This window comes from Gopherus flavomarginatus, chromosome 2 (genome assembly GCF_025201925.1).
Source record: "Gopherus flavomarginatus isolate rGopFla2 chromosome 2, rGopFla2.mat.asm, whole genome shotgun sequence".
NCBI classification, from domain to species: domain Eukaryota; kingdom Metazoa; phylum Chordata; order Testudines; family Testudinidae; genus Gopherus; species Gopherus flavomarginatus.
In genome coordinates, this window is record NC_066618.1 from 300046747 (window position 1) to 300072577 (window position 25831).

General features: G+C 61.7%; 2 protein-coding genes across 3 annotated transcripts in view; one reads left to right on the forward strand and one right to left on the reverse strand.

The window, feature by feature from the left end:
* KIFC2 (kinesin family member C2) overlaps positions 1-25831 on the reverse strand; it is a 33643-nt gene that overhangs the window by 2194 nt on the left and 5618 nt on the right. Inside the window, exons 2-17 of the mRNA XM_050939343.1 lie at positions 23510-23591; positions 23080-23249; positions 20487-20739; positions 14551-14747; positions 14064-14129; positions 13379-13516; positions 12199-12396; positions 11478-11651; positions 10949-11096; positions 10567-10697; positions 7864-7975; positions 5552-5733; positions 3187-3291; positions 2601-2731; positions 1078-1201; positions 630-759 (exon numbers count right to left, since the gene is read on the reverse strand). Coding sequence (XP_050795300.1) covers positions 630-759; positions 1078-1201; positions 2601-2731; positions 3187-3291; positions 5552-5733; positions 7864-7975; positions 10567-10697; positions 10949-11096; positions 11478-11651; positions 12199-12396; positions 13379-13516; positions 14064-14129; positions 14551-14747; positions 20487-20739; positions 23080-23249; positions 23510-23591 — 2341 coding nt within the window. The remainder of the gene's footprint in view (positions 1-629; positions 760-1077; positions 1202-2600; positions 2732-3186; positions 3292-5551; positions 5734-7863; positions 7976-10566; positions 10698-10948; positions 11097-11477; positions 11652-12198; positions 12397-13378; positions 13517-14063; positions 14130-14550; positions 14748-20486; positions 20740-23079; positions 23250-23509; positions 23592-25831) is intronic.
* The window catches only part of LOC127044493 (ras-related protein Rab-26-like), a 74005-nt gene continuing 54702 nt past the window's right edge, over positions 6529-25831 (forward strand). The window contains exon 1 of one of the 2 annotated variants that reach the window (XM_050939465.1): positions 6529-6539. The gene's annotated coding sequence lies outside the window, so the exon portion shown is untranslated. Of the gene's footprint in view, positions 6540-7308; positions 7320-25831 lie in introns of those variants that run through there. The other variant, XM_050939466.1, reaches the window with a different exon arrangement.

Consider the following 25831-nt stretch of genomic DNA (forward strand, 5'->3'; position numbering starts at 1 on the left):
CCCACAAGAGAGGAGCTGGGACCTCTCCATTCCCGCACACAGATGGGAGCACAATTTTGCATCAACAGTGATAAATCTGAGCCTGAAACTCAGACCACTTGGCCAGAGCCAGCCGACACAGGCCAAACTGTAGCACAGACGTACCTGCGCAGACCAGCTGGCAGCCAGGAACGATGGCCGGTCCCTGCCCTGGAATCGGAGCCAGCCCTACCCTGAGCGAGCCCCGGGCAGCTTGACACCTCCTCAGCTGGCCATTCCTGCCTAAGAACCCCACATTGTCCTGAGAAGCCTGCTCTGACCTCAGTGCAGCCTCTGGGGGACCTCTGCCTCCACGTGGGGGTGGCTGGAGGAAGGCTGAGGGGCCTCCCACAAACACCAAGCCACCTCCCCCGGCCCTGGAAATCCTGAATCAGTGTGTCCCCAGCACTGACCATGACGTCCAAAGCCCCCTGCCCTCTTCCTCGCCTCCTGTCCATCAGCTGCTGTGGACAGACTGTCTCCAACGGCTCGGACACCCCCAGGCTGTCCCAGGGCGTCTCTCCCTGTTGCGGTGCAGCCAGCAGGGGGCGAGACGCAGCAGGCCGGGGATCCAGGAGAGGATTGTGGCGCAGGCCCGCGGCCGTGGGTACCTGAGGTCTTGGTGCCGGTGCTGCAGTTGGTGCCGGTGATGGTGATGGTGAGCAGGGCGTGGGACCGGGAGCTGCGCTCGTTCATGTTGGTGCAGTAGGTCGCCCGGTTCCTCTTCCCCAGCGACAGCATCTGAGACAGAGCCACAGGCCGAGGGAATGAACCCACCAGGAACGGGGGGAGCTGGAGAGAACCTCCCAGCCCCCAGCCCCAGCCTCCAAGGTGCAGTGACGTGCGGCAGCTGCGGGGAGCCTCCCGCTCTGCTCGGCGAAGTGCCCGGGCAGCACTGACTGAGTCAGTAGCACCAGCGAAGGGAGGAAGCAGAGGGGCGGCTGGACCAGGTTTCACCAATTCATGAGCACTGACTCCGCCCCTTTTAGCTCCACTTCGCCCCCTCACTCCTCCTCTGCACCCACAGGCCATGTGTGGTTTTGCCCTGTCCCCTGGTACCTTGCGGATCTCCCGGAGCCCCTGCACCTCCACACTGGTCAGGCCCGGCACATGGAGCTGCCCACTCCCGTCAGGGTTCAGCTTGATGTCCAGCTTCTCCTGAGGCTCCTTCCCAAGCAGATCCCTGCAGGGAGGTGAGAACATCGGCTCAGGCTGGGTCCCCATGCCCAGGACGGTCTCTCAGGGGGAGATGAGATGGTATCGAGTCTGCAGACAGGGATGCTAGGGAAGGGGACAGGCCATGGGGAGTCTAGGACCTAGGGCTTCACAAACCGTACAGAGCAATGACTGCCCTCTCCATGGAAGTGCAGCCACCTCTGGAGTGGGGCTCTGAACAGCAGCTTAGAACAAATGAAGAGGAATCCTGGATCCAACTGAAGCCAACAGGAAGATTTAAGGTGATTTTATGTTTCAGCTTAAAACTGCATCTCCAGCAGTACAGCGCCCCCTAGTGCACTGTGAGGTCCTGTCAAGCAGTGCTGAGAGCATCCCCTATAGCACAGCGCCTCCTAGTGCTGCTCCGGGGTCCTGTCAATCATTGCTGATAGCACCCCTGCAGCACAGCGCCTCATAGTGCACTCTGGGATCCTGTCAATCAATGCCAACAGCACCCCAGGAGCACAGCGCTCCATAGTGCACTCTGGTGTCCTGTATCAGAGGGTAGCTGTGTTAGTCTGGATCTGTAAAAGCAGCAAAGAATCCTGTGGCACCTTATAGACTAACAGACGTTTTGGAGCATGAGCTTTCGTGGGTGAATACCCACTTCCTCAGATGCATGTCAATCAGTGCCAACAGCACCCCAGGAGCACAGTGCTCCATAGTGCACTCTGGGGTCCTGTCAATCAGTGCCAACAGCACCCCCTGCAGCACAGCACCCCCTAGTATGCTCTGGGGTCCTGTCAATCAGTGTTGACAGCTCCTCCTGCAGTACAGCACCCCCTAGTGCTGCTCTAGGGTCCTATCAATCATTGCCGATAGCGCCCCTACAGCACAGCGCCCCCTAGTGCACTCTGGGGTCCCATCAGTCAGTGCCAAGAGCGCCCCCTGCAGTACAGCACCCCCTAGTGCTGCTCTGGGGTCCCATCAGTCAGTGCCAAGAGCGCCCCCTGCAGTACAGCACCTCCTAGTGCTGCTCTGGGGTCCCATCAGTCAGTGCCAAGAGTGCCCCCTGCAGTACAGCACTCCCTAGTGCTGCTCTAGGGTCCTGTCAATCATTGCTGATAGCGCCCCCGCAGCACAGCGCCCCCTAGTGCACTCTGGGGTCCTGTTAATCAGTGCTGAGAGCACCTCCTGCTGCACCCCCTCCCCCGTCCCAGCACAGCGCCCCCTAGTCCCATGCTGGGTATAGGGTCACTGTGGAGTGCTGAGTAGGTCCCTTGGCCAGAGCCTGCCGTGCTCAGGGGCATGACCCAGGCTCAGCCCACACCTCCCTAGTGGCTGGCCTGTGCGGTGGGGTGAGGAAAAGGTTTGGGGGGAGGGGGCAGGGCTTTCCTAGCGGTGCGTGGGGCAGGCCCCCCTCTTACCGGATCACCTCGTTGTAGATCTCTACCACGCTGAGGGTCACCGAGTACTTCCACAGCCCCGCCCTGGCCTCCATCTCCTGGTACAGGGCCTGCAGTGCCCGCTGGTTTATGCCAGGGTCCTCAGGGACACCCTGGAGCCAGAGAGAGACAGGGCCTCAGGCTTCTGCCCAGCACAGAGCTGGGGGCTTTGGGGGCAGCCTAGGCCCCCTCAGAGTCCCATCAAGATGGAGGTGTGTGTGGGCGTGTCCATGCATGTCACAGCCCGTTGGCACACGCGTGTGTAGCCATGTGGAGGAGTGTGCAGGTCAGGATCCCCTACACTGAGCCCCGTGCTTCCAGGCAACTCCAAATGCCCACAGATGATGCCCCCTTCCCAAGGGAAGAAAGACAGATCCCAGTGCCCAAGAGCCGGAGACTGTCTGGGGGGCAGCAGGATTCCCATGTCTCTGGAGGGCTCTAGGCCTGGGATGTAGAGTGGGGTCTCTCCATTCCCCACCCCAGCACCAGCCCTTCCAGGAACATGTGGAGCTAAGTGGGGCCGAACCCAGACTGGCCCCTTCCTCAGCCCCATGGCCCTGCTGCCTACCTCCATGGTGTACGTCTTCCCTGAGCCGGTCTGCCCGTAGGCAAAGATACACACGTTGTAGCCATCCAGACAGGACAGGACCAGGGGCTCAATCTCCAGGAACACCTGAGTGGGAGACAGACAAACAGACGTGTGTCAGCAGGGGGCCAAGGGACCCGTGTCCCGGTGGGGGGTGCATGTTCTCCAGTGTCGGTGACAGCCAGCAGAGCTGTGGGGAGAGGGGCGCAGTGCAGGGGGTGCCCTGAGCAGGCAGGGTGAGTGCTGGGGGCTGAGGCTGCTGGTCATGCAGGGGGAAAGCCAGTTACCTGCGGCCCTGGTAATCATGGCTCTGGTGGTCCGGGAGGAGCTCCAGGGTCCTGTCCCTGGCTAGGCACCTGGGGATCAAGGGGTCACAAAGCACCAGGTGGAAAGGTCAGCGCAGAATTAACGAGCCCTCCACAGGGGGGAGACAGTGCCCAGAGCTCCCCTGCTGCGATGGGCCCTAGCATGCTCTGCCAGACCACGGAGCACCACCACACGCCGTCTTAGAACACAACACCCCCTGCACACCGCTCTAGAACAGACTGCAAATGGCTCTAGAACAGCCCAAATGGCTCTAGAACAGTTTGGCTGTGCAGTGCTCTAGAACAGATGTCATGTTGGCCCAGCTGCACACCACTCTAGAACAGTCCACTCCATAAATACACACAGATCTAGAACAGGCCATCCATGCACTGTTCTAGAACAGTCCACCCAGCCACCGGTCTAGAACATACAGGCCATTCACCAATCTAGAGCAGCCAGACCTCTCTCTGCTCTAAAACAGTCCACTCGCACAATCAGTACTTTCCCACTGCTCCAGAACACCCTGCACCACCCATGCAGTGGGAGTACCGGTCCCCACACGTTGGTCTGGAACACTTTGTTACCCATCAATCTAAATTGTTCCCAGAGACAGACCCAGAACACCACAGCCTACATGTCATTGCAGAACACTCCACATCACCCCCACACGCTGTCTTAGGACACCACCCCCTTGCACTTTGAATATAGAATGTTCCACATATCGATCTAGAACGTGCCAAATTTCCATTTACTTAGAACACTATAATCCACGTGGCATTTTTCAACCCTCTGTTAACTATTCTAGAACGTCTCCCCCCCCCAAGACAATTCTCTAGCACATTTGGGCCATAAACACTCACCTAGCTCACTATAAGCTCTTATTCTAGAGCTCTGTAGGCCACTATAGAGCCCCATGCCATGCACTGATCTAGAACACTACAGCATGTGTTGCACTCTAGAACACTCAGAAAGGCATGCTGTCCTAGAATGCCCTACCCAGACCATGCTAGAATGCTCCCCCCACACCCCAATCTAGAACAACCTGGTCTGTGTGCTGATCTAGAATGCCGGCAACTCTTGCTGTTCTGGACCACGTTCTGCTCAGTGGTCTAGAATACCTCTCCTCCTCCTCCTCCTCCGCTGCTCCCCAGTGCTAGCACTGCTCTGACATGCTCCACTTTCTAGAATGCTTTTCTCCCTTCTGCCTGTCTCACTTCCCTGGTTCCTCTCGAACGCTGCACCTCCCCACGCCCTGGAACTCTCTGCCCTCCCCCACAGCCTTCTGGAGTCCCCCAAGCCCCGCCAGCATTCCAGCTCCGTTGCGTTCTGGGCTGCTCTAGGCTCTGCTCCCCTGGCAAGCCACTGCCCCATCCCATCACAGTGTAGATGTGGGGCTGGAGTGGGGCATATGCCCCAGCCTGCCCTCCCTCATTCCCAAGTCCTGCCAAGCAGTGCAGCTCCCTGATGGGGGCCTGCTGGCCGCACAGCAGCTCTGTGGAGGGGCTCCTGGTAACACAGCCCATCCCACACCCACATAACTGCCCCAATCGCTGGGCTGCTGCTGCCCCCGCGGCTGCCAGGGGACAGCCCTTTAGCCGAGCCCCACAGGCACAGTGCCTGCGCTACCCAGGCCAGCGTGGAGACCGGCACAGACATGGCTAAGGGGCCCAGCACCCCTGGCATGGGCACAATGAGGGGAAGGGATAGCAAGTGTCTGGCTGCAGCTGCTGCCTTGAGACCACCCCCCCGGCCTGGGGGGCCACAGCTCTGAGGTGAAGATGCCCGTGGGCCTGGCCAGTTCTGAGGGGTGGCCCAGGCAGGGCACTGAGTCACCGGGCATGAGAAACAAGCAGAGGGTGGCTCAGACCCAGTCCTGCTGCCAGTCTGTGCTGTCAGAATGCCCCCGGGGCCCTGACTGCCAGCGGCTTGGGTGGCACCAGGCCCCCCGGCTCATGGCTGGCATCACTCTGGGGTCAGACGCAGGGTGCCCAGGCTGGCACAGAGGGCATGGGGTATGGCAGGGAGTCGGGCAGCGGGTCACCTCCTCCTGCGTGGCCTCTGGCAGGAAGACCTTGTCCAGCTCGAAGGTCCTCTCCTTGCTCTTGTAGCGGGTGGTGACGCTGCTGTCGCTGCCGGGCTCCGTGCTGACAGCCGTGCTCACCTCCCCCTCCCGCTGGTCCACCTCCGTCACCGGCTTCAGGCGGCAGAGCACCCGGATGTTCCCTGGGGGTGGAGACACAGGGTCACGGGGGCTCTGCGGGGCGCTGGAGACCAGAGTCCTCTGCGCGGGACAGCCAGGGGCCCTCAGTCTCCATGGCCCAGCCAGCCCCTGGCCAATCAGCGCCAATGGCTGCCTGGCCCATGAGAAGCCAGGCTGAGACCCCCAGCCCCCAAGGCCTGCAGCCAGGGGCAGGGCTGAAGCCAGCCCTGTGTGACCCCACAGCGAGCGTCCCCGAGCCAGGGCAGCCTGGGGAGGGGGACGCAGTCGATCGTATCCCTGCCCACTGCCCTGAGCCCGAGCAGCAGCACAGCAAGGTGGGACCCACCAGCAGCACCAAGGCCTGAGCTGCCCTAGAGACCAGGTGGCGAGCAGCCTGCAGACGTTTACCCCCCTGCCCTGTCGCCCCACTCCCCAGGGCTGCAGCCACAGGCAGGGCAGCAGCCTGGCTGGGAGGGGGCGCAGGGCACTTCTAGGGTCCCCGGTATTTGGGGCGGGCTCTCCATTCACAGCTAAGTCCCTTAATGGCAAGAGCCCTGGCTCTTTGGGGGACCCTCGGGTCGCAGCCCAGTGGGCACTGCCTTCTTCAGGGCCCTGCCCCCACGCTCGGACTATGCTCCCGTCACCGCCGGGGTGCAGCCCTGGCTCCTCAAGGCATGTCCCAGCCCAGACCCATTGGAAGAGACGTCTAAAGAGGCTTCTGTGGCTCAGCCCCCGGGTGTGGGCCTGAGCAGGGAGGGCTCCAGGGACTGGCACAGCAGCCAGAGCCCTGGGCGTGGGCCAGGGGTCAGTGCAGGAGGCCGAGCCCTGGGTGTGGGCCAAGGGCTCTGGGGGTCGGCGCAGGAGGCCAAGTCCTGGGCGTGGGCCGGGGGCTCTGGGGGTCAGCGCAGGTGTTCGAGCCTGAGGTGTGGGCCGGGGGCTCTGGGGGTCGGTGCAGGTGTTCGAGCCCGGGGCGTGGGCCAAGGGTCAGCGCAGGAGGCCGAGACCTGGGCATGGGCTGGGGGCTCTGGGGGTCGGCACAGGTGGCCAAGTCCTGGGCGTGGGCTCTGGGGGTCGGCGCAGGTGGCTGAGCCCTGGGCGTGAGCCAGGGGCTCTGGGAGTCAGGGCAGGAGGCTGAGCCCAGGGCATGGGCCAGGAGCTCTACGGATCGGCGTAGGTGTTCGAGCCTGGGGCATGGGCCGGGGGCTCTGGGGGTCGGCGCAGGTGTTCAAGCCTGGGGCATGGGCTGGGAGCTCTGGGGGTTGGCGCAGGTGTTCGAGCCCAGGGCGTGGGGCTGGGCTCTGGGGGTCACCGCAGGTGGCCGAGCCCTGGGCGTGGGCTCTGGGGGTCACCGCAGGTGTTCGAGCCCTGGGAGTGGGCTCTGGGGGTCGGCACAGGTGGCCGAGCCCAGGGCGTGGGCCCTGGGGGTCGGCGCAGGTGGCCGAACCCTGGGCGTGGGCCCTGGGGGTCGGCGCAGGTGGCCGAGCCCAGGGCGTGGGCCCTGGGGGTCGGCGCAGGTGGCCGAACCCTGGGCGTGGGCCCTGGGGGTCGGCGCAGGTGGCCGAGCCCTGGGCGTGGGCTCTGGGGGTCGGCGCAGGTGGCCGAGCCCTGGGTGTGGGCCCTGGGGGTCGGCGCAGGTGGCCGAACCCTGGGCGTGGGCTGTGGGGGTCGGCGCAGGTGGCCGAGCCCTGGGCGTGGGCTGTGGGGGTCGGCGCCGGTGTTCAAGCCCGGGGCGTGGGCCAGGGGCGGGTCACAGGATCCTGGCGGCCTGGAGCCAGGACCACACCTGGTTTTCATGGGGTCTGAACCCAGCTGGCCCTGCTCAATGGGAACTACTGAAGCAGGAGGCGGAGCGGGAACGTCTTGGCTCCTCCCACACAGCTGCTCAGCCAATGAAAAAAAGACGTAGTTGCGCCAAGCTGTCATTGGCTGCTCAGTGACCCAGCAGGCAGGTGATGACACCTGAGAGCCAGTTAACCCTTTCACGCCTGCCACACCCCCCATGCTTGGCTCTGAACGTCCCCAACCCAGGAGAGCAACCAGCTGCTTCAGGCTCCCTGGGGCCTCTGCTGGGTGGGGCGTGGGGCCCATCCCGCCCTGCCCGTGGGCCCCCCATGGAATCCATCCCCCTGCCGCCCTGCCCCGGCCCTTCGCACCTTTCAGCTCCACCAGCTGGGAGTGGTACTTTTTGCGCAGCAGCACCTCATGCTGGTACTTCTGCAGCAGGTCCCGGCTGGCCTCCGACGCCTCGCTGACGGCCAAGCACATCTAGGGGGACAGGGACGCTCAGCCCTCAGCCGTGCCGTGCCCAGAGAGCCAGGCTGATTGCCCAGCACCGCCGGTGTTGGGGGCAGGAACTGGGGGACAGGGACACTCAGACCTCAGCCGTGCCGTGCCCAGAGAGCCAGGCTGAGTGCCCAGCACCGCCGGTGTTGGGGGCAGGGACTCAGGGACACGGACACTCAGCCCCCAGCCGGACCGCACCCAGAGAGCCAGGCTGAGTACCCAGCACCGCTAGTGTTGGGGGGAGGGACTCGGGGACACGGACACGGAGCCCCCAGCCGGGCTGCACCCAGAGAGCCAGGCTGAGTGCCCAGCACCGCTAGTGTTGGGGGCAGGGACTGGGGACAGGGACACTCAGCCCCCAGCCGTGCCGTGCCCAGAGAGCCAGGCTGAGTGCCCAGCACCGCTAGTGTTGGGGGCAGGGACTCGGGGACACGGACACTGAGCCCCCAGCCGGGCTGCACCCAGAGAGCCAGGCTGAGTGCCCAGCACCGCTAGTGTTGGGGGCAGGGACTGGGGGGACAGGGATGCTCTGCCCTCAGCCGGGCCGCACCCAGAGAGCCAGGCTGAGTGCCCAGCACCGCTGGTGTTGGGGGCAGGGACTGGGTGGACAGGGATGCTCAGCCCTCAGCCGGGCCGCACCCAGAGAGCCAGGCTGAGTGCCCAGCACCGCTAGTGTTGGGGGCAGGGACTCAGGGACACGGACACTGAGCCCCCAGCCGAGCCGCACCCAGAGAGCCAGGCTGAGTGCCCAGCACCACTAGTGTTGGGGGCAGGAACTGGGGGACAGGGATGCTCAGCCCTCAGCCGGGCCGTGCCCAGAGAGCCAGGCTGAGTGCCCAGCACCGCTGGTGTTGGGGGCAGGGACTGGGGGACACGGACACTGAGCCCCCAGCCGGCCGCACCCAGAGAGCCAGGCTGAGTGCCCAGCACCGCTGGTGTTGGGGGCAGGGACTGGGGGACAGGGATGCTCTGCCCTCAGCCGGGCCGCACCCAGAGAGCCAGGCTGAGTGCCCAGCACCGCTAGTGTTGGGGGCAGGGACTGGGGGACACGGACACTGAGCCCCCAGCCGGGCTGCACCCAGAGAGCCAGGCTGAGTGCCCAGCACCGCTGGTGTTGGGGGCAGGGACTCGGGGACACGGACACTGAGCCCCCAGCCGGGCTGCACCCAGAGAGCCAGGCTGAGTGCCCAGCACCGCTGGTGTTGGGGGCAGGGACTGGGGGGACAGGGATGCTCTGCCCTCAGCCGGGCCGCACCCAGAGAGCCAGGCTGAGTGCCCAGCACCGCTGGTGTTGGGGGCAGGGACTGGGGGACAGGGACACTCAGCCCCCAGCCGTGCCGTGCCCAGAGAGCCAGGCTGAGTGCCCAGCACCGCTAGTGTTGGGGGCAGGGACTCGGGGACACGGACACTGAGCCCCCAGCCGGGCTGCACCCAGAGAGCCAGGCTGAGTGCCCAGCACCGCTAGTGTTGGGGGCAGGGACTGGGGGGACAGGGATGCTCTGCCCTCAGCCGGGCCGCACCCAGAGAGCCAGGCTGAGTGCCCAGCACCGCTAGTGTTGGGGGCAGGGACTCAGGGACATGGACACTGAGCCCCCAGCCGAGCCGCACCCAGAGAGCCAGGCTGAGTGCCCAGCACCACTAGTGTTGGGGGCAGGAACTGGGGGACAGGGATGCTCAGCCCTCAGCCGGGCCGTGCCCAGAGAGCCAGGCTGAGTGCCCAGCACCGCTGGTGTTGGGGGCAGGGACTGGGGGACACGGACACTGAGCCCCCAGCCGGCCGCACCCAGAGAGCCAGGCTGAGTGCCCAGCACCGCTGGTGTTGGGGGCAGGGACTGGGGGACAGGGATGCTCTGCCCTCAGCCGGGCCGCACCCAGAGAGCCAGGCTGAGTGCCCAGCACCGCTAGTGTTGGGGGCAGGGACTGGGGGACACGGACACTGAGCCCCCAGCCGGGCTGCACCCAGAGAGCCAGGCTGAGTGCCCAGCACCGCTGGTGTTGGGGGCAGGGACTCGGGGACACGGACACTCAGCCCCCAGCCGGGCTGCACCCAGAGAGCCAGGCTGAGTGCCCAGCACCGCTGGTGTTGGGGGCAGGGACTGGGGGACAGGGACACTCAGCCCCCAGCCGTGCCGTGCCCAGAGAGCCAGGCTGAGTGCTCAGCACCGCTGGTGTTGGGGGCAGGGACTGGGGGACACGGACACTCAGCCCCCAGCCGGGCTGCACCCAGAGAGCCAGGCTGAGTGCCCAGCACCGCTGGTGTTGGGGGCAGGGACTGGGGGGACAGGGATGCTCAGCCCTCAGCCGGGCCGCACCCAGAGAGCCAGGCTGAGTGCCCAGCACCACTAGTGTTGGGGGCAGGGACTGGGGGACACGGATACTCAGCCCCCAGCTGGGCTGCACCCAGAGAGCCAGGCTGAGTGCCCAGCACCACTGGTGTTGGGTACAGGGACTGGGGGACAAGGAGCAACTGCCTCCTTCCCCTGGACGGGCCTCCCCTGCCCCCTCCATTCCCCACGGGCCAGCCCCGCTTCTCCCTGACAGGCCTGGCCCCCAGCAGCCTCCTCCAGCCTCACCTGTCTCCTGGCCTCCCGGATGGCTGCCTCGTAGAACTCGGAGAAGTCGCACACCTGGCTGCGCAGGCTGGCGTAGTTGGTTTTCATGCCCTTAAGGAGGGGCTGCAGTATGGCCAGGCGCCTCTGGACACCTGCCAGGGGAGCAGAGACCGGGGGCAGCTGCCCTCAGAAACAGGCCCTCGCTAGTCCATCCCCCCACCCCTGCCCTACACAGGGATCCACTCTGCAGGGCTGGAATCTGCTCCCATCAAGTGCAAGGGATCCGCTCCCCAGGGATCTGCTCCCAGCAGGGATCAGTGCTGTTCGCTCACGGCTCAGGATCCCCTCCTGACCAGGGGCTTTCGGAGACGATTCCCCAGCCCCCCACTCCGGCCTGCGGTACCTGTCAGCTGCTCGCGGAGCTGCTCCAGGTGCTGCTCCGAGCTTTCCGAGGCCTCCTTGACGGCCTCCTCCTTCTGGGCTTCCAGGTGGCTGATCTCTCGCAGCAGCTCCTCCCGCAGCTTGGCGATTTCGGACTCGTAGGCAGAGATCTGCAGGCGGGTAGACCCCTCGGTCACCAGGGAGGGCTCATCTGACCCTCCCAGGGGCTGCAGGGGTCCCATGAGTGAGGGGCAGGGCTCCTGGCTATGGCCTGGGGAGAGGGATGGGGGAGGTCGGTCCCTCCACAGGTGAGTGCCTGCTCTGGGGGCTAGACAGAGCAGCTCCATTCCCCTACCTCCACCTGCCATGCCCGGGCCCTGGGGACCTGCCCCCTCTTTCATGGAGTCTGGGCTACCCTCCCGTGCCCAATGGCCACCCCCAGGGAGGGGTCTCTCAGCAAAGGAGCAAGGAGCCGTGGGCCATGGTATTCTGCCTGTGGGGGCACAAGTTTGAATCCCGCCCACCCTGTCAATCGTGCCGCTCCTGCTCACCTTGTGCCGCAGCTCAGCAGTCACCTCCTCCGAGCCTTGCAGCTGCTTGGCCAGCTGCTGGCATCGCTCCCCCTGGCTGGAGAGCTGCTCCAGCAGCCCCCGGTTCCGCTCTTCGGCCTCCACCAGAGACCTCAGGGTCGTGGGGGACTCCACCTCCACCGTCTGGGTCACGTACTAGAGATGTGAAACGGATGCTGTGAGGGGCTGGGGAGTGGGGACCTCACTGCCCCCTGCTGGGGGAATCAGACCTGTATGTACGTGTGTGTGTGTGTGTGTGTGTGTACGTGTGCACACACACACCCTGCTGGGGGAACTGTGTGTGTGTGTGTGTGTGTCACTGCCCCTTGATGGGGGAATCAGACCTGTATGTGCATGTGTGCGCGCACGCGCACTCCCTGCTGGGGGAATCGTGTGTGTGTGTGTGTGTGTGTGTGTGTGTGTGTGTGTGTGTGTGTCACTGCCCCCTGCTGGGGGAATCACACCTGTGTGTGTGTGTGTGTGTGTGTGTGGAGACTGGTGTGTGTGTGTCACTGCCCCCTACTGGGGGAATTGGATGTGTGCATGTGTGTGTCACTGCCCTGCGTGTGCGCGCGCGCGCCACTGCCCCCTGCTGGGCGAATCAGGCCTGTGGACTCGTGTGAGAGCAAGAGGATGCTCCTGTCCTCTAGTGGCCACAGAGGCAAACTGCAGCTCCGAGAAGCAGGCCCTGAGCTGGGCTCACCTGTACGTCGGGGGGCCGGTTCTGCTGGGTCTCCAGCGTGAGCTGCAGCTCCTGGATCCGCTCGTCCAGCCTGGACACCTCCTGCTCCTTCCGCCACTGCAGGGCGCTGACCTGCCCCTCCAGGCGCACCAGCTCCTCCAGCTTCTGCTGCAGGGATGTCTCCAGGTGCTGCACCCTCGACCTCAGGCCCTCATTCTCCTGGGGAGGGGCCGTGGGCAGGTCGTGGTTATGTGCCAGGAGCCTCCTCGGTGACCTGCCTGGCCTGATCTCCCGGTGCACTGCATGTGTGTGAACACAGGGGCGCCAGCCTGGAGCGGGTCCTTGGAGCTCAGGGTCCTATGTCCCACAGTGGTAGTGACTCAGGGGCTGGGCATAGGGGGGCTCTAGGGGTCAGTGACATGGGGGCTGGGTGGGGGGCAGGGCTATAGGGGTCAGTGACTCGGGCTGGGCATGGGGGGCTCTAGGGGTCAGTGACATGGGGGCTGGGTGGGGGGCAGGGCTATAGGGGTCAGTGACTCGGGCTGGGCATAGGGGGGCTCTAGGGGTCAGTGACATGGGGGCTGGGTGGGGGCATGGTTCTAGGGGGTCAGTAACATGGGGGCTGGGCATAGGGGGGCTCTAGGCATCAGTGATGGGGGACTGGGTGGGGGACATGGTTCTAGGGGGTCAGTGACATGGGGGCTGGGCATGGGGTTCTAGGTGTCAGTGACGCGCGGGCTGGGCATAGGGAGGCTCTAGGGGTCAGTGACATGGGGGCTGGGTGAGGGGCAGGGCTCTAGGGCTCAGTGACGTGTGGGCTGGGCATAGGGGGGCTCTAGGGGTCAGTGACATGGGGCATGGGTGGGGGGCAGGGCTCTAGGGGTCAGTGATGATGCTGGAGCTGGGCATAGGGAGCTCTAGAATTCAGTGACGGGGGGCTGAGCGAGGGCAGGGGGATGGGTCAGCAATGGGGGCACCCTCACCTTGGACAGTGTGGCAGAGGGCTGGGCATGGGGCGGCTCTAGGGGTCAGTTATGGGGGCCTGGGCGGGTGCTGAGTCAGCAACAGGGGGCTGTGGAGGGGCCCCCTCACCTTAGCCAGTGTGGCAGAGGGCTGGGCATGGAGGGGCTCTAGGGGTCAGCAATGGGCAGCTGGGCGGGTGCTGGCTCAGCGATGGGGGGGGCTGGGGGGGCTCCCTCACCTTGGCCAGCGTGGCAGAGGGCTGGGCAGACACAGTTGCCAGCTGCTGCAGGAGCCCCTGGGTGACGCTGAGACTCTGCTTCAGCCCCTCGTTCTCCACCGTCAGGTTGTGGATCCGCTTCTCCGAATCCGTCACCCCCTGGAAGGAAAAGGGGGGTCAGGGAGCTTGGGGCCCCCCCAGGAGCCTTGGCAACCGCACACACACATCCTGCCCCCACAGCAGCTGCCAGCTTTCCTCTCCCGCGGGAGCCCCACCCCCCCGCTTCTCTCATCTTCCTCCACACCACATTCTTCCTCCCCCCACCCTGGGGGGCAGGAGAGGGGCCAGGCCTGTAAAGGAGGCAGTGGGGGGAGAGGGCAGAGAGGACAGGGGTGGGGAGGGGGGATGCAGTGGGGGGCAGAAGGAACAAACCTAAGTGGTGCAGTGGGGGGAGGAGGCAGATGGGATGTGGGACTGGGGGGATGCAGTGTGGGGGAGCAGAAGGAACAGGCCTGGAGAGGAGGCAGTGAGAGGGGAGGCAGAAGGGACAGGCCTAGGAAGTGGAGTGAGGGAGAGGAGTGGGGTGGGGGACTGCAGTGGGGGGACAGAAGGGACAGGCCTAGGGGAGGAGGCAGAGGGGATGGGGCTGAGATGAGGGACAGAGGCAAAGGGGACGGTGGTGGGGTGGGAATGTCCTTCTCCTCACCATCCCCGTGCGCAGCCGTGTCAGCTCCTCCTCTCGCTCCTCAATCTGCTGCTTCAGCTCTTCGACCTAGGGGAAAGACACATCCGATGTCAGGCTGCCCCCACCCCCAAAGACAGGGGTACTGCCAATGTAGGGGCGCAGGGGCAGGGCAGGGGCAGCCCCAGGGCATAAGGGGCTGGCTGGCGGGTGTGAGCCCAGTGCCCACATTGGCCCAAAGCGCCGTGAGGATGAGGACGGTGCCTGTTAGCCAGGGTTCCTCTATAGCTCAGGGGCGCTGAAGGGATGGGTTCTCGCCCCAGTTCCCCAGCTCCTCCATCCCTGCCTTGCTAGTGGAGATCCCACCTGTGGAGTCGTCTCCAACCTCTGGTTCTCCCCTTCCTGGGGCTTTGCTGTAGGCCCTGCCAGCCTCTCCTTAGCAAGAGCATCATTCCCGCTGGTGCCCCTACCTGCCATGGCTCCACCAGCAGCGCCAGCCCCTGGTTCTCACCTGCAGGTTGAAGCTCCCTGCCAGCTGCTGCTTCTCCCTCTCCCCCTCTTCCAGCTGCTGCTTCAGGCCTGTGATCTCCTCTAGCAGCTTGTTCCTCTCCCCATGCAGCGCACTGATGGATTCCACCAGCCGGTGCACGCCCACGGGGGTCACAGGTGGACACGGGTACAGGGGGCAAGTGGAGGGCGGCTTCTTACCTGGAGAGGAGGGGACATAGGCAGTCACTCCTAGGACATCCATGTGGGCGCAGAACTCCTGCAGGGGCAGGTGGGCCATCTGGGGAAGGGACGAGGGGGATGGGGAGATGCAGCCCACCACAGAATCAGCCTGGAGACAGAATCACCCTCCCCTTCAGAGAAGGGCAGGTGGGAACGTGCTCAGAGGGGGGGAATAGATGTGGGGGGACATTGTACAGATATTTTGGATGGGTGGGTAGATGGATGAGTGTTTTGCATGGGTGGATGGACATGGTGGATGAATGAGTAGGTGCATTGCATGGGCAAATGGATGATGGATGAGCTTGTTGGGTGGATGGCTGGATGGTGTGTTGGATGGACAGGTGGATGTGAGGGTTGCATGGATGAACAAGTGTGTTGCATGGATGGATGGATGGTTGTGTTGGATGGGCAGATGGATGAGTGTGTTGTATGGATGGGTGTGCTGGATGGATGGTTGTATTGGATGGTTGGGCAGATGGATGAGTGTGTCGGATGAGTGGGCAGATGGATTAGTGTGTTGGATGGATGGATCGGCAGATGGATGGATGGATGAGTGTGTTGGATGGAGGGTGTGTTGGATGGTTGGGCAGATGGATGGGTGTGTTGGGTGGATGGGTGGATGGCTGGGCAGATGGATGGATGGATGAATGTGTTGGGCAGATGGATGTGTTGGATGGGTGGTTGGTTGTGTTCGATGGCTGGGCAAATGGATAGTGTGTTGGATGGGTAGATAGGTGTGTTGGATGGCTGTGCAAATGGATGAGTTGGATAGATAAATGGGTGGATGGATGATTTGGTGGATGGATGATTGGTTGTGTTGGATGGTTGGGCAGATGGATGAGTGTGTTGGATGGATGGTTGGGGAGATGTATGGATGGATGAATGGATGGGAGTGTTAGATTGTTGGGCAGATGGATGAGTGTGTTGAATGGATGGATGGGTTGGGTGGATGGGTGTGTTGGATGGTTGGGAAGACTGATGAGTGTGTTGGATGGATGGTTGGTTGTGTTGGGTGATTGGGCAGATGGATGAGTGTGTTGGATGGATGGTTGGGCAGATGGATGAGTGTGTTGGATGGATGGGTTGGGTGGATGAATGTGCTGGATGGATGGGTGTGTTGGATGGATGGTTGGGCAGATGGATGAGTGTGTTGGATGGATGGTTGGGCATATGGATGAGTGTGTTGGATGGATGGTTGGGCAGATGGATGAGTGTGTTGGATGGATGGTTGTGCAGATGGATGGGTTGGGTGGATGAGTGTGCTGGATGGATGGGTGTGTTGGATGGATGGTTGGGCAGATGGATGAGTGTGTTGGATGGATGGATGGATGGGTTGGGTGGACGAGTGTCCTGGATGGATGGGTGTGTTGGATGGTTGGGCAGACAGATGAGTGTGTTGGATGGAGGGATGGATGAGTGTGTTGGATGGATGGGCAGACAGATGAGTGTGTTGGATGGATAGATGGGTGTGTTGGATGGTTGGGCAGATGGATGAGTGTGTTGGATGGATGGTTGGGCAGATGTATGTATGGATGAATGGATGGGAGTGTTAGATGGTTGGGCATATTGAGGAGTGTGTTGAACAGATGGATGGGTTGGTTGGATGAGTGGGATGGATGGATGGGTGTGTTGGATGGTTGGGCAGACAGATGAGTGTGTTGGATGGATGGTTGGGTAGATGGATGAGTGTGTTGGATGGATGGTTGGTTGTGTTGGGTGGTTGAGCAGATAGATGAGTGTGTTGGATGAATGGTTGGGCAGATGGATGAGTGTGTTGGATGGATGGGTTGGGTGAATGAGTATGCTGGATGGATGGGTGTGTTGGATGGTTGGGCAGACAGATGAGTGTGTTGGGTGGATGGTTGGGCAGATGGATGAGTGTGTTGGAGGGATGGATGGATGGGTTGGGTGGATGAGTGTCCTGGATGGATGGGTGTGTTGGATGGTTGGGCAGACAGATGGGTGTGTTGGATGGATGGGTGGGTTGGTGTGTTGGATGGATGGGCAGACAGATGAGTGTGTTGGATGGATGGATGGGTGTGTTGGATGGTTGGGCAGAAGGATGAGTGTGTCGGATTGATGGATAGGTGTGTTGGATGGTTGGGCATATGGATGAGTGTGTTGAATAAATGGATGGGTTGGGTGGATGAGTGTGCTGGATGGATGGGTGTGTTAGATGGTTGGGCAGATGGATGAGTGTGTTGAATGGATGGATGGGTTGAGTGGATGAGTGTGCTGGATGGATGGGTGTGTTGGATGGTTGGGCAGATGGATGAGTGTGTTGGATGGATGGTTGGGCAGATGGATGAGTGTGTTGGATGGATGGATGGGTTGGGTGGATGAGTGTGTTGGATGGTTGGGCAGACAGAGTGTGTTGGATGGATGGGTGTGTTGGATGGATGGGCAGATGGATGAATGTGTTGGATGGATGGTTGGGCAGATGGATGGATGAATGTACTGGATGGATGGATGGGTGTTGGATGGTGTAGTAGGAAGACAGCCTGAGACATAAGCACTTGTATCAGAGGCCTGGTATGAGGCAGGACCTGCTCACACAATCTGCGAAGAACAGGGCTGATATTGCAGAAATACACATTCCGAAGGAGTGCTAGTCACAGCGTACTCACACAAACACATCCAAATATCAAGTGGTACCAGAACATCCCAATATCAAGGATGGTACAAAAACATTCCCCAAGGATAACTGGAGCACACTGACCCCTCCTGAAAGACAACGTCAGGATGACAGTACGTAATAGACAACAAAGACTCCTGTGGCATCTTATAGACTAACAGACGTATTGGAGCGTGAGCTTTCGTGGGTGAATACCCACTTCGTCAGACACATGTAATGGAAATTTCCAGAGGCAGGTATAAATATGCAAGCAAGAATCAGTCTAGAGATAACGAGGTTAGTTCAATCAGGAAGAATGAGGCCCTCTTCTAGCAGTTGAGGTGTGAACACCAAGGGAAGAGAAACTGCTTCTGTAGTTTGTAATAGAGATGTTTTGATCAAACCAACATGTACAAGGTGATGGGTGATTATTTGCCACATCAGGGGCAATAACTATGTCAGAGGGGAAATAGGGAACTTGTTTGTATCGGTGTATAAAATGGTACCTCAGAGGGAGTATCTTTGTCTGGTCTAGGAAGGAACAGAAAGTCCCATCATTCACTGAGCTGGTCCATTGTTATAGACATACATGTATTAGTGGTCCAGTAAAGTCTGTGGGATACTAGTTCTGTGCTTCATCGACAACAAACCTGGTTGGGTGCCTTCATCCTCTAACAGATCTTGTGCTCATTGGGCGGTTCGCTCAAGGTCTGCTGTGCCAGCTGTCTGCACAGGGCTGGGGTGGCACACAGAGGGAACACACACACACAGCCAAATATCTATCAACATCTAACAACAGATGGATGAGTGTGTTGGATGGATGGATGGATGGATGAATTCATGGTGTGTTGGGTGGATGCGTGGGCATGTTGGTTGGATGGGAGGGTGGATGAGTATTTTGGGTGGATGGATAGATGGTATGTTGGATGTGTTGAATGGACAGGTGGCTGTATTGGATGGACAGGTGGATGGGTGTGTTGGATGGATCAGCAGACGTGTGGCTGTGTTGGATGGACAGGTGGATGGGTGGGTGTGTAGGATAGATGGGGGATGGATGGGTGGGTGAGTGTGTTGAATGAATGACTGGACAGGTGTTTTGAATGGGTGCATGGGTTCGTTGGATGGATGGGCAGATGGATGAGTGTGTTGGGTGGTTGGGCAGATGGATGAGTGTTTTGGATAGACGGATGGATGAATGAACGATGTGTTGGTTGGACGTGTGGGCATGTTGGATGGATGAATGGATGGACCAGTGTGTTGAATGGTAAGGTGGATGAGTATTTTGGATGGATGGATGGAGGGTGTGATGGATGTGTGGGTAGGTGTATTGGACAGACGGGTGGATGCATGGGTACGTTAGATGGACAGGTGGATGGGTGTGTTGGATGACTGGGTGTGTTAGATGGCTGGGCAGCTGGGTGGGTGTGTTGGAGGGGTGAATGGATAGGTGGGTGTGTTGGATGGTTGGGCAGATGGATGAGTGTGTTGGATGGATGGACGGATGAATGGATGGTGTGTTGGTTGGACGTGTGGGCATATTGGATGGATGAATGGATGGACCGATGTGTTGGATGGGAAGGTGGATGAGTATTTTGGGTGGATGGAGTGTGTGATGGATGTATGAGTAGGTGTGTTGCATGGACAGGTGGATACATGGGTGGGTGGCTGTGTTGGATGGACAGGTGGATGGGTGTGTTGTAAGGAAAGGTGGATGAGTATTTTGGGTGGATGGAGGGTGTGATGGATGTGTGAATTGGTGTGTTGGATGGATGGTTGGATGAGTGGCTGTGTTGGATGGGCAGGTAGATGGGTGTGTTGGATGTCTGGATGTGTTAGATGGCTGGGCGGCTGGGTGGGTGTGCTGGATGGGTGTGCTGAATGAATGGATGGACAGGTGTTTGGATGGGAGGGTGGATGAGTATTTTGGGTGGAGGGGTGGGTGTGCTGGATGGATGAATGGATGGACAGGTGTGTTGGATGGGAGGGTGTGCTGGATAGATTTGCAGATAGATGTGTGTGTTGCATGGATAGAGGGACGGTGTGCTGGATGGAGGGGTGGATGAGTGTGTTGAATGGGTGGATGTGCTGGATGGATGGGTGGATGGACAGGTGTGTTGGATGAGAGGGTGTGCTGGATGGATTGGCAGATGGATGAGTGTGTTGGATGTACAGGCAGATGGATGATCGTACAGGCAGACGGATGGATGGGTGCGTGGATGCTGTGTTGGGTGGATGAGTGTTTTGGGTGCATGGACAGGTGTGTTGGATGGACAGGTGGATGTGTGAGCTGGAGTTCACTGGTTCATCGGGTCCCTTCAGAAGATGAAGTCTCTTCTCCCTCCAGCAGACCATGGTCCCTGCAGATCAGTCTCCATGACTCATTCAGTCCTCGTCCTCTCTCCAGAGGCTGCCAACAAGGGGCCGACTGACCACCACTCTGTTTTGTTTGGACGCTGCCCCTTAGCCAAGACCCTCCAGCAAACTCTGCATCCAGCGGCTGCATGGCTTTGAGCAGCCACCATCCTAGAGGTGAGGGGCTCCACCCTCCACCCCCCTATACCAACCCCTCTCCATGCCCAACTGCCAGCCAGGTTCCCTCCCATCACCAGTGCAGCCACACTCCCGCATTTCCACAGCTGCAGCAGACCCATCACCCTGGTCCCCAGCGACAACCTCAGGAGCTTCTCTGTTGTGTTGTCTTCAGAGGGGAGAAATTCACACAAGGCCTGACAAAGGCGTAGGCACTATGGAACAAGGTTGGAAGCCAGCCAATGACACCCAGGCCTCGGCAGAAGTGGGACTCCAGCCAGTGGCGCCCAGACCTCAACAAAGGCGGGACCCCAGCCAGTGGCACCACCCCAGCCAGTGGTGCCCAGGAATCAGCGGAGGCGAGACCCCAGCCAGTGGTGCCCAGGCCTCAGCGGAGGCAGGACCCCAGCCAGTGCTGCCCAGGAATCAGCGGAGGCGGGACCCCAGCCAGTGGTGCCCAGGCCTCAGCGGAGGCGGGACCCCAGCCAGTGGTGCCCAGGCCTTGTGAATTTCACCCCCGAAGCCCAGGTTGCTGCTCGTGGGCGTTGCTGCGATCGGGGCGAATGACTCCCCACCATGCAGTGTCTCCATGACGTTCTGCTGCTCGCAGATGACGCCCTCCAGGCTCTCGATGACGCTCAGCTTGTCCTGCACCTGCTGCCTGTAGGCCCTTCTCAGCGTCCGCAGCTGCTTTCGGCGCCGGCTCTCCTCCCGATGCAGGCGGGAGCGGTACTCCCCGGCTTGCTCCTGCAGCCGCTGCATCTGCCCATAGTGCTCCAGGAAGGAGAGGAGGTGGGACATCACCGAGATGAGAGGGGAGTCGGGGAGCTGGCGTGGGAACCCGTGGGAGGAGCAGGGGGAGAGGGAGACCCGTGGGGACGGTCGGCCCAAGTGAGATGGTAGGACAGGGAGGGAGGGGCGGACAGAGCAGGTCGCAGGAACACATGGGATATGGGAGATGAGCGGGGTGGTTCGAAGGAGAAAAGAGAAGACAAAGCAGTTAGCACAGGTGGAGGGTGGGAATGGTTTGCCTAGTGGGTAGGGTTGGGGCCAAGGACTCAGGAGACCCGGCCCTGGTGCTCTGCCACAGACCCCATCCACCGCGCCTCGGACTCCCATGCATGCAGAGGGGCTGGCTCCGAGAGACCCCATCGGCGATGGTGAGGCACTACGCCCAGGGGCCAGAGGAAACCCCAGACAGGTACCCCCACCCCCAGCAGCCTGCGCAGCCCCTGCAGCTGGCTGGCACTGTCGGCAATCGCACACCAAGAGCAGGGGCCCCGTGCGCTGGCCACAGCACACTTAGGGAGAAGGGACTCACCCAAGGTCACCCGCGTAGCCGGGGTAGGAAAGGTGGCAGCTCAGTCTAGCCACCTGAGTACAGACCCAGGGAGGCCGGGCGGGTCGGCATTCTGGCTGCTAGACCAAGCCCCCCGCAGTGCTTCCCCAGCTACGCTGCTGTGTTTAGCACCAGCGCGAGCAGAACTAGCGTGTCTGCCCACGTGGGCTGGGAATCGCCTCCCGGCTCAGACCCAGATGTGTGCTAAGTGCCGCCCCAGAGCCTGGGCTCCTAGCAGGTGGCACTGGGACAGCAGCACCGGGAACGACAGGTGCAGAGGAGCCCTTAGGGCCTGGTTCATGGCTGCCCTGTGTCTTGTCAGAGGCCAGCGCTCCCAATGGCAGCGTTCTACCCACACTCTGCCAGGCTGCACCAGGCCCATTGGTATCCCCGTAACGGACGCTATCCAAGACCAGGCAGGTGGACATGGAGCTAGGGATGGGCACCGCTGACGGATTCCAGAAACCCACACGTGCTCCAGACCAAGTCCATTGGTCCCCTCTGTGGTCTGAGACTCACGGTGACCAAGGAGACACAGGGACTGGGTCCCTCCTTCTCTGCTCCAGACCTCAGCAACCCCCTTCCGGGGACAGTCGAGAGCTGGACAAGCTCCCGGAGGGACATGAGTGCTGGCAACTGCCTGGTAAATAGCCAGCAGGTTGGTCACGGCAGCAAAGCGAGCAGAGTGGAGGACAGGGACAGATGTGCCCTGGGAGCTGTCTGGATGGATGGCTCTGCTGGGCCGGTATGTGGCCAGTTCAGATCTGATACAGTGGGTCCTGGGGTAACCCAAGAATCCCATAACACCATCTGGAGAGAGGGTCCCAGCAAGGTCTCCATGCTGGCTTGTGCGTTCTGGGTCCCCAAAGAGTGAAATGTCCACACACATGCTGCGTAAGGGGCTGTGGATGTCCAGTGACAGCGTGTGGGTTTTCTGCCACACAAGGGATCTTTATTCACCTGGCTCTCAGATGGGACGCGAGCAGCATAAGCTAACACAGTGGATACCCACGTACATACAGAGCCAGCAGGGGAGACGGGCAATTAACGGGGAAGCAGCATGCAGGAAAAAGAAGCCCCTATCCTGCGTTATCCTGATCTGAGAACAGACACTGAACTCTGGGGACATGAGCAGAAGGCAGAGACGACGCCCCAAATCCTGCACTTAGGAAGGAAGCGGGCTGAGTGCTTACGGTCCTGAAAATGGGATCTGAACCCTCCTTGGCTGAGGCTCAGCAGAGGAGTTTGGGGATGAGATACGCTTCACTGGCCAGCAGCTTAGCCTGCTGAGTGAAGTGCAGGCTCCAGAAAATGTGCTATGATTTTGTTTTATAGGTGACCTTTCATTTCTATTATTCTCCCTCACCATCTCTTGGTTCTCTGGCAATGATCTCACCCTTGTTTTCACTATAAAGATCCCTCAGTGCTGTGATATCCCACAAAGAGCAGACCCTGACTCTCACAAACAGGTGTACATGTTGGCCCCTGGGGGACAGCAGGCCTGGTACTTGTGGGAGTGTCCCGTGGAGACCGGGCTGGGCCCGATGGGCTCGGGGACTGGGTGCAGCTCCTGTTAACCTGCGAGGCAAGGTAAGGGCTGGCACCGCCTGGAAGAGAGGGCCTGGGTGGCTGACAGGAGGGTGGGGTCAGGGAGTGGACACCCAGCTAAGCACAAGCAAGACTCCTCCAACACAAGAGACCAAGGTGCCTCCCAGCTCTGGGCACCCCGAGACCCGTCACACTTGGCCACAGCTGTTTGTTTTTCATGCTCCTCAATGCCATGGAGACAGGAAGTCAGCAGTTCTGATGGGGAACGCGCCCAGATTTACCTTCCCGCCAGAGGCCTCTGTGTCCACTGGGCAGAGCTTCCTCTCGGCAGCTTCCTGCTTGAGGGCCAGGAATTCGGTGAGCGGGGTGGTAGCATCCTCCAGAAACCCACTGTCAGGGCCAGCCTCCTCCTCCTCCCCCGTGCCACTGCCTCGGTCGCTCTCGGAGCCGCCTGCAAAGGGGGGAAGAGAGCTGGGGCGGAAGCCGCAGTGCCAGGGCTGTGCCCCAGCCCACTGCCCCCCCCCCAGTGTGAGAGCCATCGTCCCCAACACCCTGAACCCCTTCAGGACACGAGGGGACCTGTCCCAGCTCACCAGCCCAGCATGCACCAATCTACAGCCAGCACCCTCCCCCGCTGCTGGGCCACGTGCCAACCAGCCCAGCCACTGCAGCTCAGAGCCGTGCACGGGCAGGGGAGAGGAGGCTACGCACTGTCCAGCTCCGGCAGCTCCGGCCACAGCTCCTCACACAGCCTGCGCCTCCTGGGCAGCTCCACGGAGAAGGCATCCAGGCCCTGGAGAGCAGGAGGGAAAGGAAACGTCTGTTAGCAACAGAGGCCAGGCCACAGACGGGTCCTCAGAGCCCCCCGATCAACCCGCCTCCTGCCACAGATGGGTCCTCAGAGCCCCCCGACCAACCCGCCCCCCACCACGTGGGGGGTCCTCAGAGCCCCCCGACCAACCTGCCCCCCACCATGGATGGGTCCTCAGATCCCCCCGACAAACCCACCCCCCGCCACGGACGGGTCCTCAGAGCCCCCCAACCAACCCACCCCCCATCACTGGGGGGGTCCTCAGAGCCCCTCGACCAACCCGCCCCCCGCCACGGACGGGTCCTCAGAGCCCCTCGACCAACCCGCCCCCCGCCAAGGGGGGGTCCTCAGATCCCCCCGACCAACCCGCCCCCCGCCACATGGGGGTCCTCAGAGCCCCCCGACCAACCCACCCCTGCCACGGACGGGTCCTCAAAGCCTCCTGATCAACCTGCCCCCCACCATGGACGGGTCCTCGGAGCCCCCCGACCAACCCACCCCCCACCATGGATGGATCCCCAGAGCCCCCTGATCAACCTGCCCTGGATGGGTCCTCGGAGCCCCCCGACCAACCTACCCCCTGCCACGGAGGGGTACTCAGAGCCCCCCAACTAAATGGGTCCTCAGAGCTCTCCCCATCACCATGGATAGCACTTCAGAGTCCCTCCAACTACTCCCTCCTCCACAGATGGTGTCTCAGAGCCCCCTGACCAACCTTCCCCTCTGCCACAGATGGCACATCAGTGCCCCCTCCAGACACCCCCCTCCACCACAAATGGCCCCACAGAAGCCCCCATGTCACCACCCCTTTATGAACAGCACCACAGAGCTCCCTACCCCCCGAACACTCCCCACCATGGCTGCCCCCCGAACCCCTCTGGGCACAGATAGCCTCCCCCATGCCACCTTCCACTACTGTGCCCTACAGATCCCCCCAAGAAACTCCCCACCACAGACAGCCCCATAGAGCCCCCCTCAAGCACTCCCCCACCACAGACAGTCTTCCCACACACACCTCTGGCTACAGATAGCCCCACAGAGCCCCCTAAAGTACCCCCTGCCAGACAGTCTCACAGAACCCCCTCAATTACCCCCCACCAGCCAGCCTCACAGAACCCCCTCAAGTAGCCCCCCCCAGACAGCCCCATAGAGCCCCCCCTACTGCCCCCAAGCCCAGCACAGAGCTGACCCTGCTGGGTGCAACTGATGCCCTGAACCGGATCCATCTCGGTTCTGAAGCTGTCCAGCCACCGGGAACGCTCCTGGATCGCTCCCTTCGGCACCTCATGCCCAATGCCCTGACTACACCCCAAGACCCGACCCTGTCCTACGAGGCCTGGCTGGGGCACCAATGGGGCTGGGGAACAGCAAGGTGCTGAGCTGGCAAGATGGGAACCCTCCTAACAGGGAGAGCGGGCCCTGCCCGGGTGCTGCCCCTGCTAGCGCACCCCATGGGCGAGGGCACACACCCGTTCCCCCTCGGTGCCAGGTGCACACAGGACGAGCAGCTGCTTAGCCCCCAGTGGCAAGCCCGGCTCTTTAACTCATGTTGCAGCAGCTCTGGAGGGCTCTGGTTCGGCCCAGCCCCTCGCCTGGCTATGCTGATGGGGCCACGCAGGCGCCGTCTCCGCAGGCTCAGCTCACCAGCCCCACAGGGAATAGCTGTGACAGAGGCCCCAGCCCCACGCTCAGGAACTGTCCAATACATGTGGGTCTGGGGGCCTGAGCCAGGTCTGGGGCCGGCGACAGGGCAGAGCTCAGCAAGGCCAGGGCACCCGGCAGTGCTGCCTGTCCTTCCAGCGGGCAGCTGGCATCCCCTGCTGCAGGAGTCTGTGCCCCCTGCCAGGGAGACAGACCCACAGCGCGGCAAGTCGAAGCCTGAGCCGGCCTCCCTGGACAATCAATACAGCCCGGCTGGAAACAGCACCAGCTCCCTGCTAACAAGCTGCAGCCGGGCCAACCTCGGAGGCAGCTAGCTGTGCAGAGCGGAGCTGAGCGGGGAAATGGCAGAGCGCCAGAGCCGACATGCCAGGGGCGGAAATGGGGCAGGCTCTCAGCACCGCCCTATGGATCCAATCAGCCCTCTGGCAGGGGGGATCACACGGCCTTGAGGGGTCAGGCCCCGTGCTGCCGGGCCCCTTTGGAGAGAACCGACCTCCCAGCTGCCAAAGCGCCAACAGAGGCAGCCCGGGCACACCTGCCACGCACATCCTGTCCCAGCA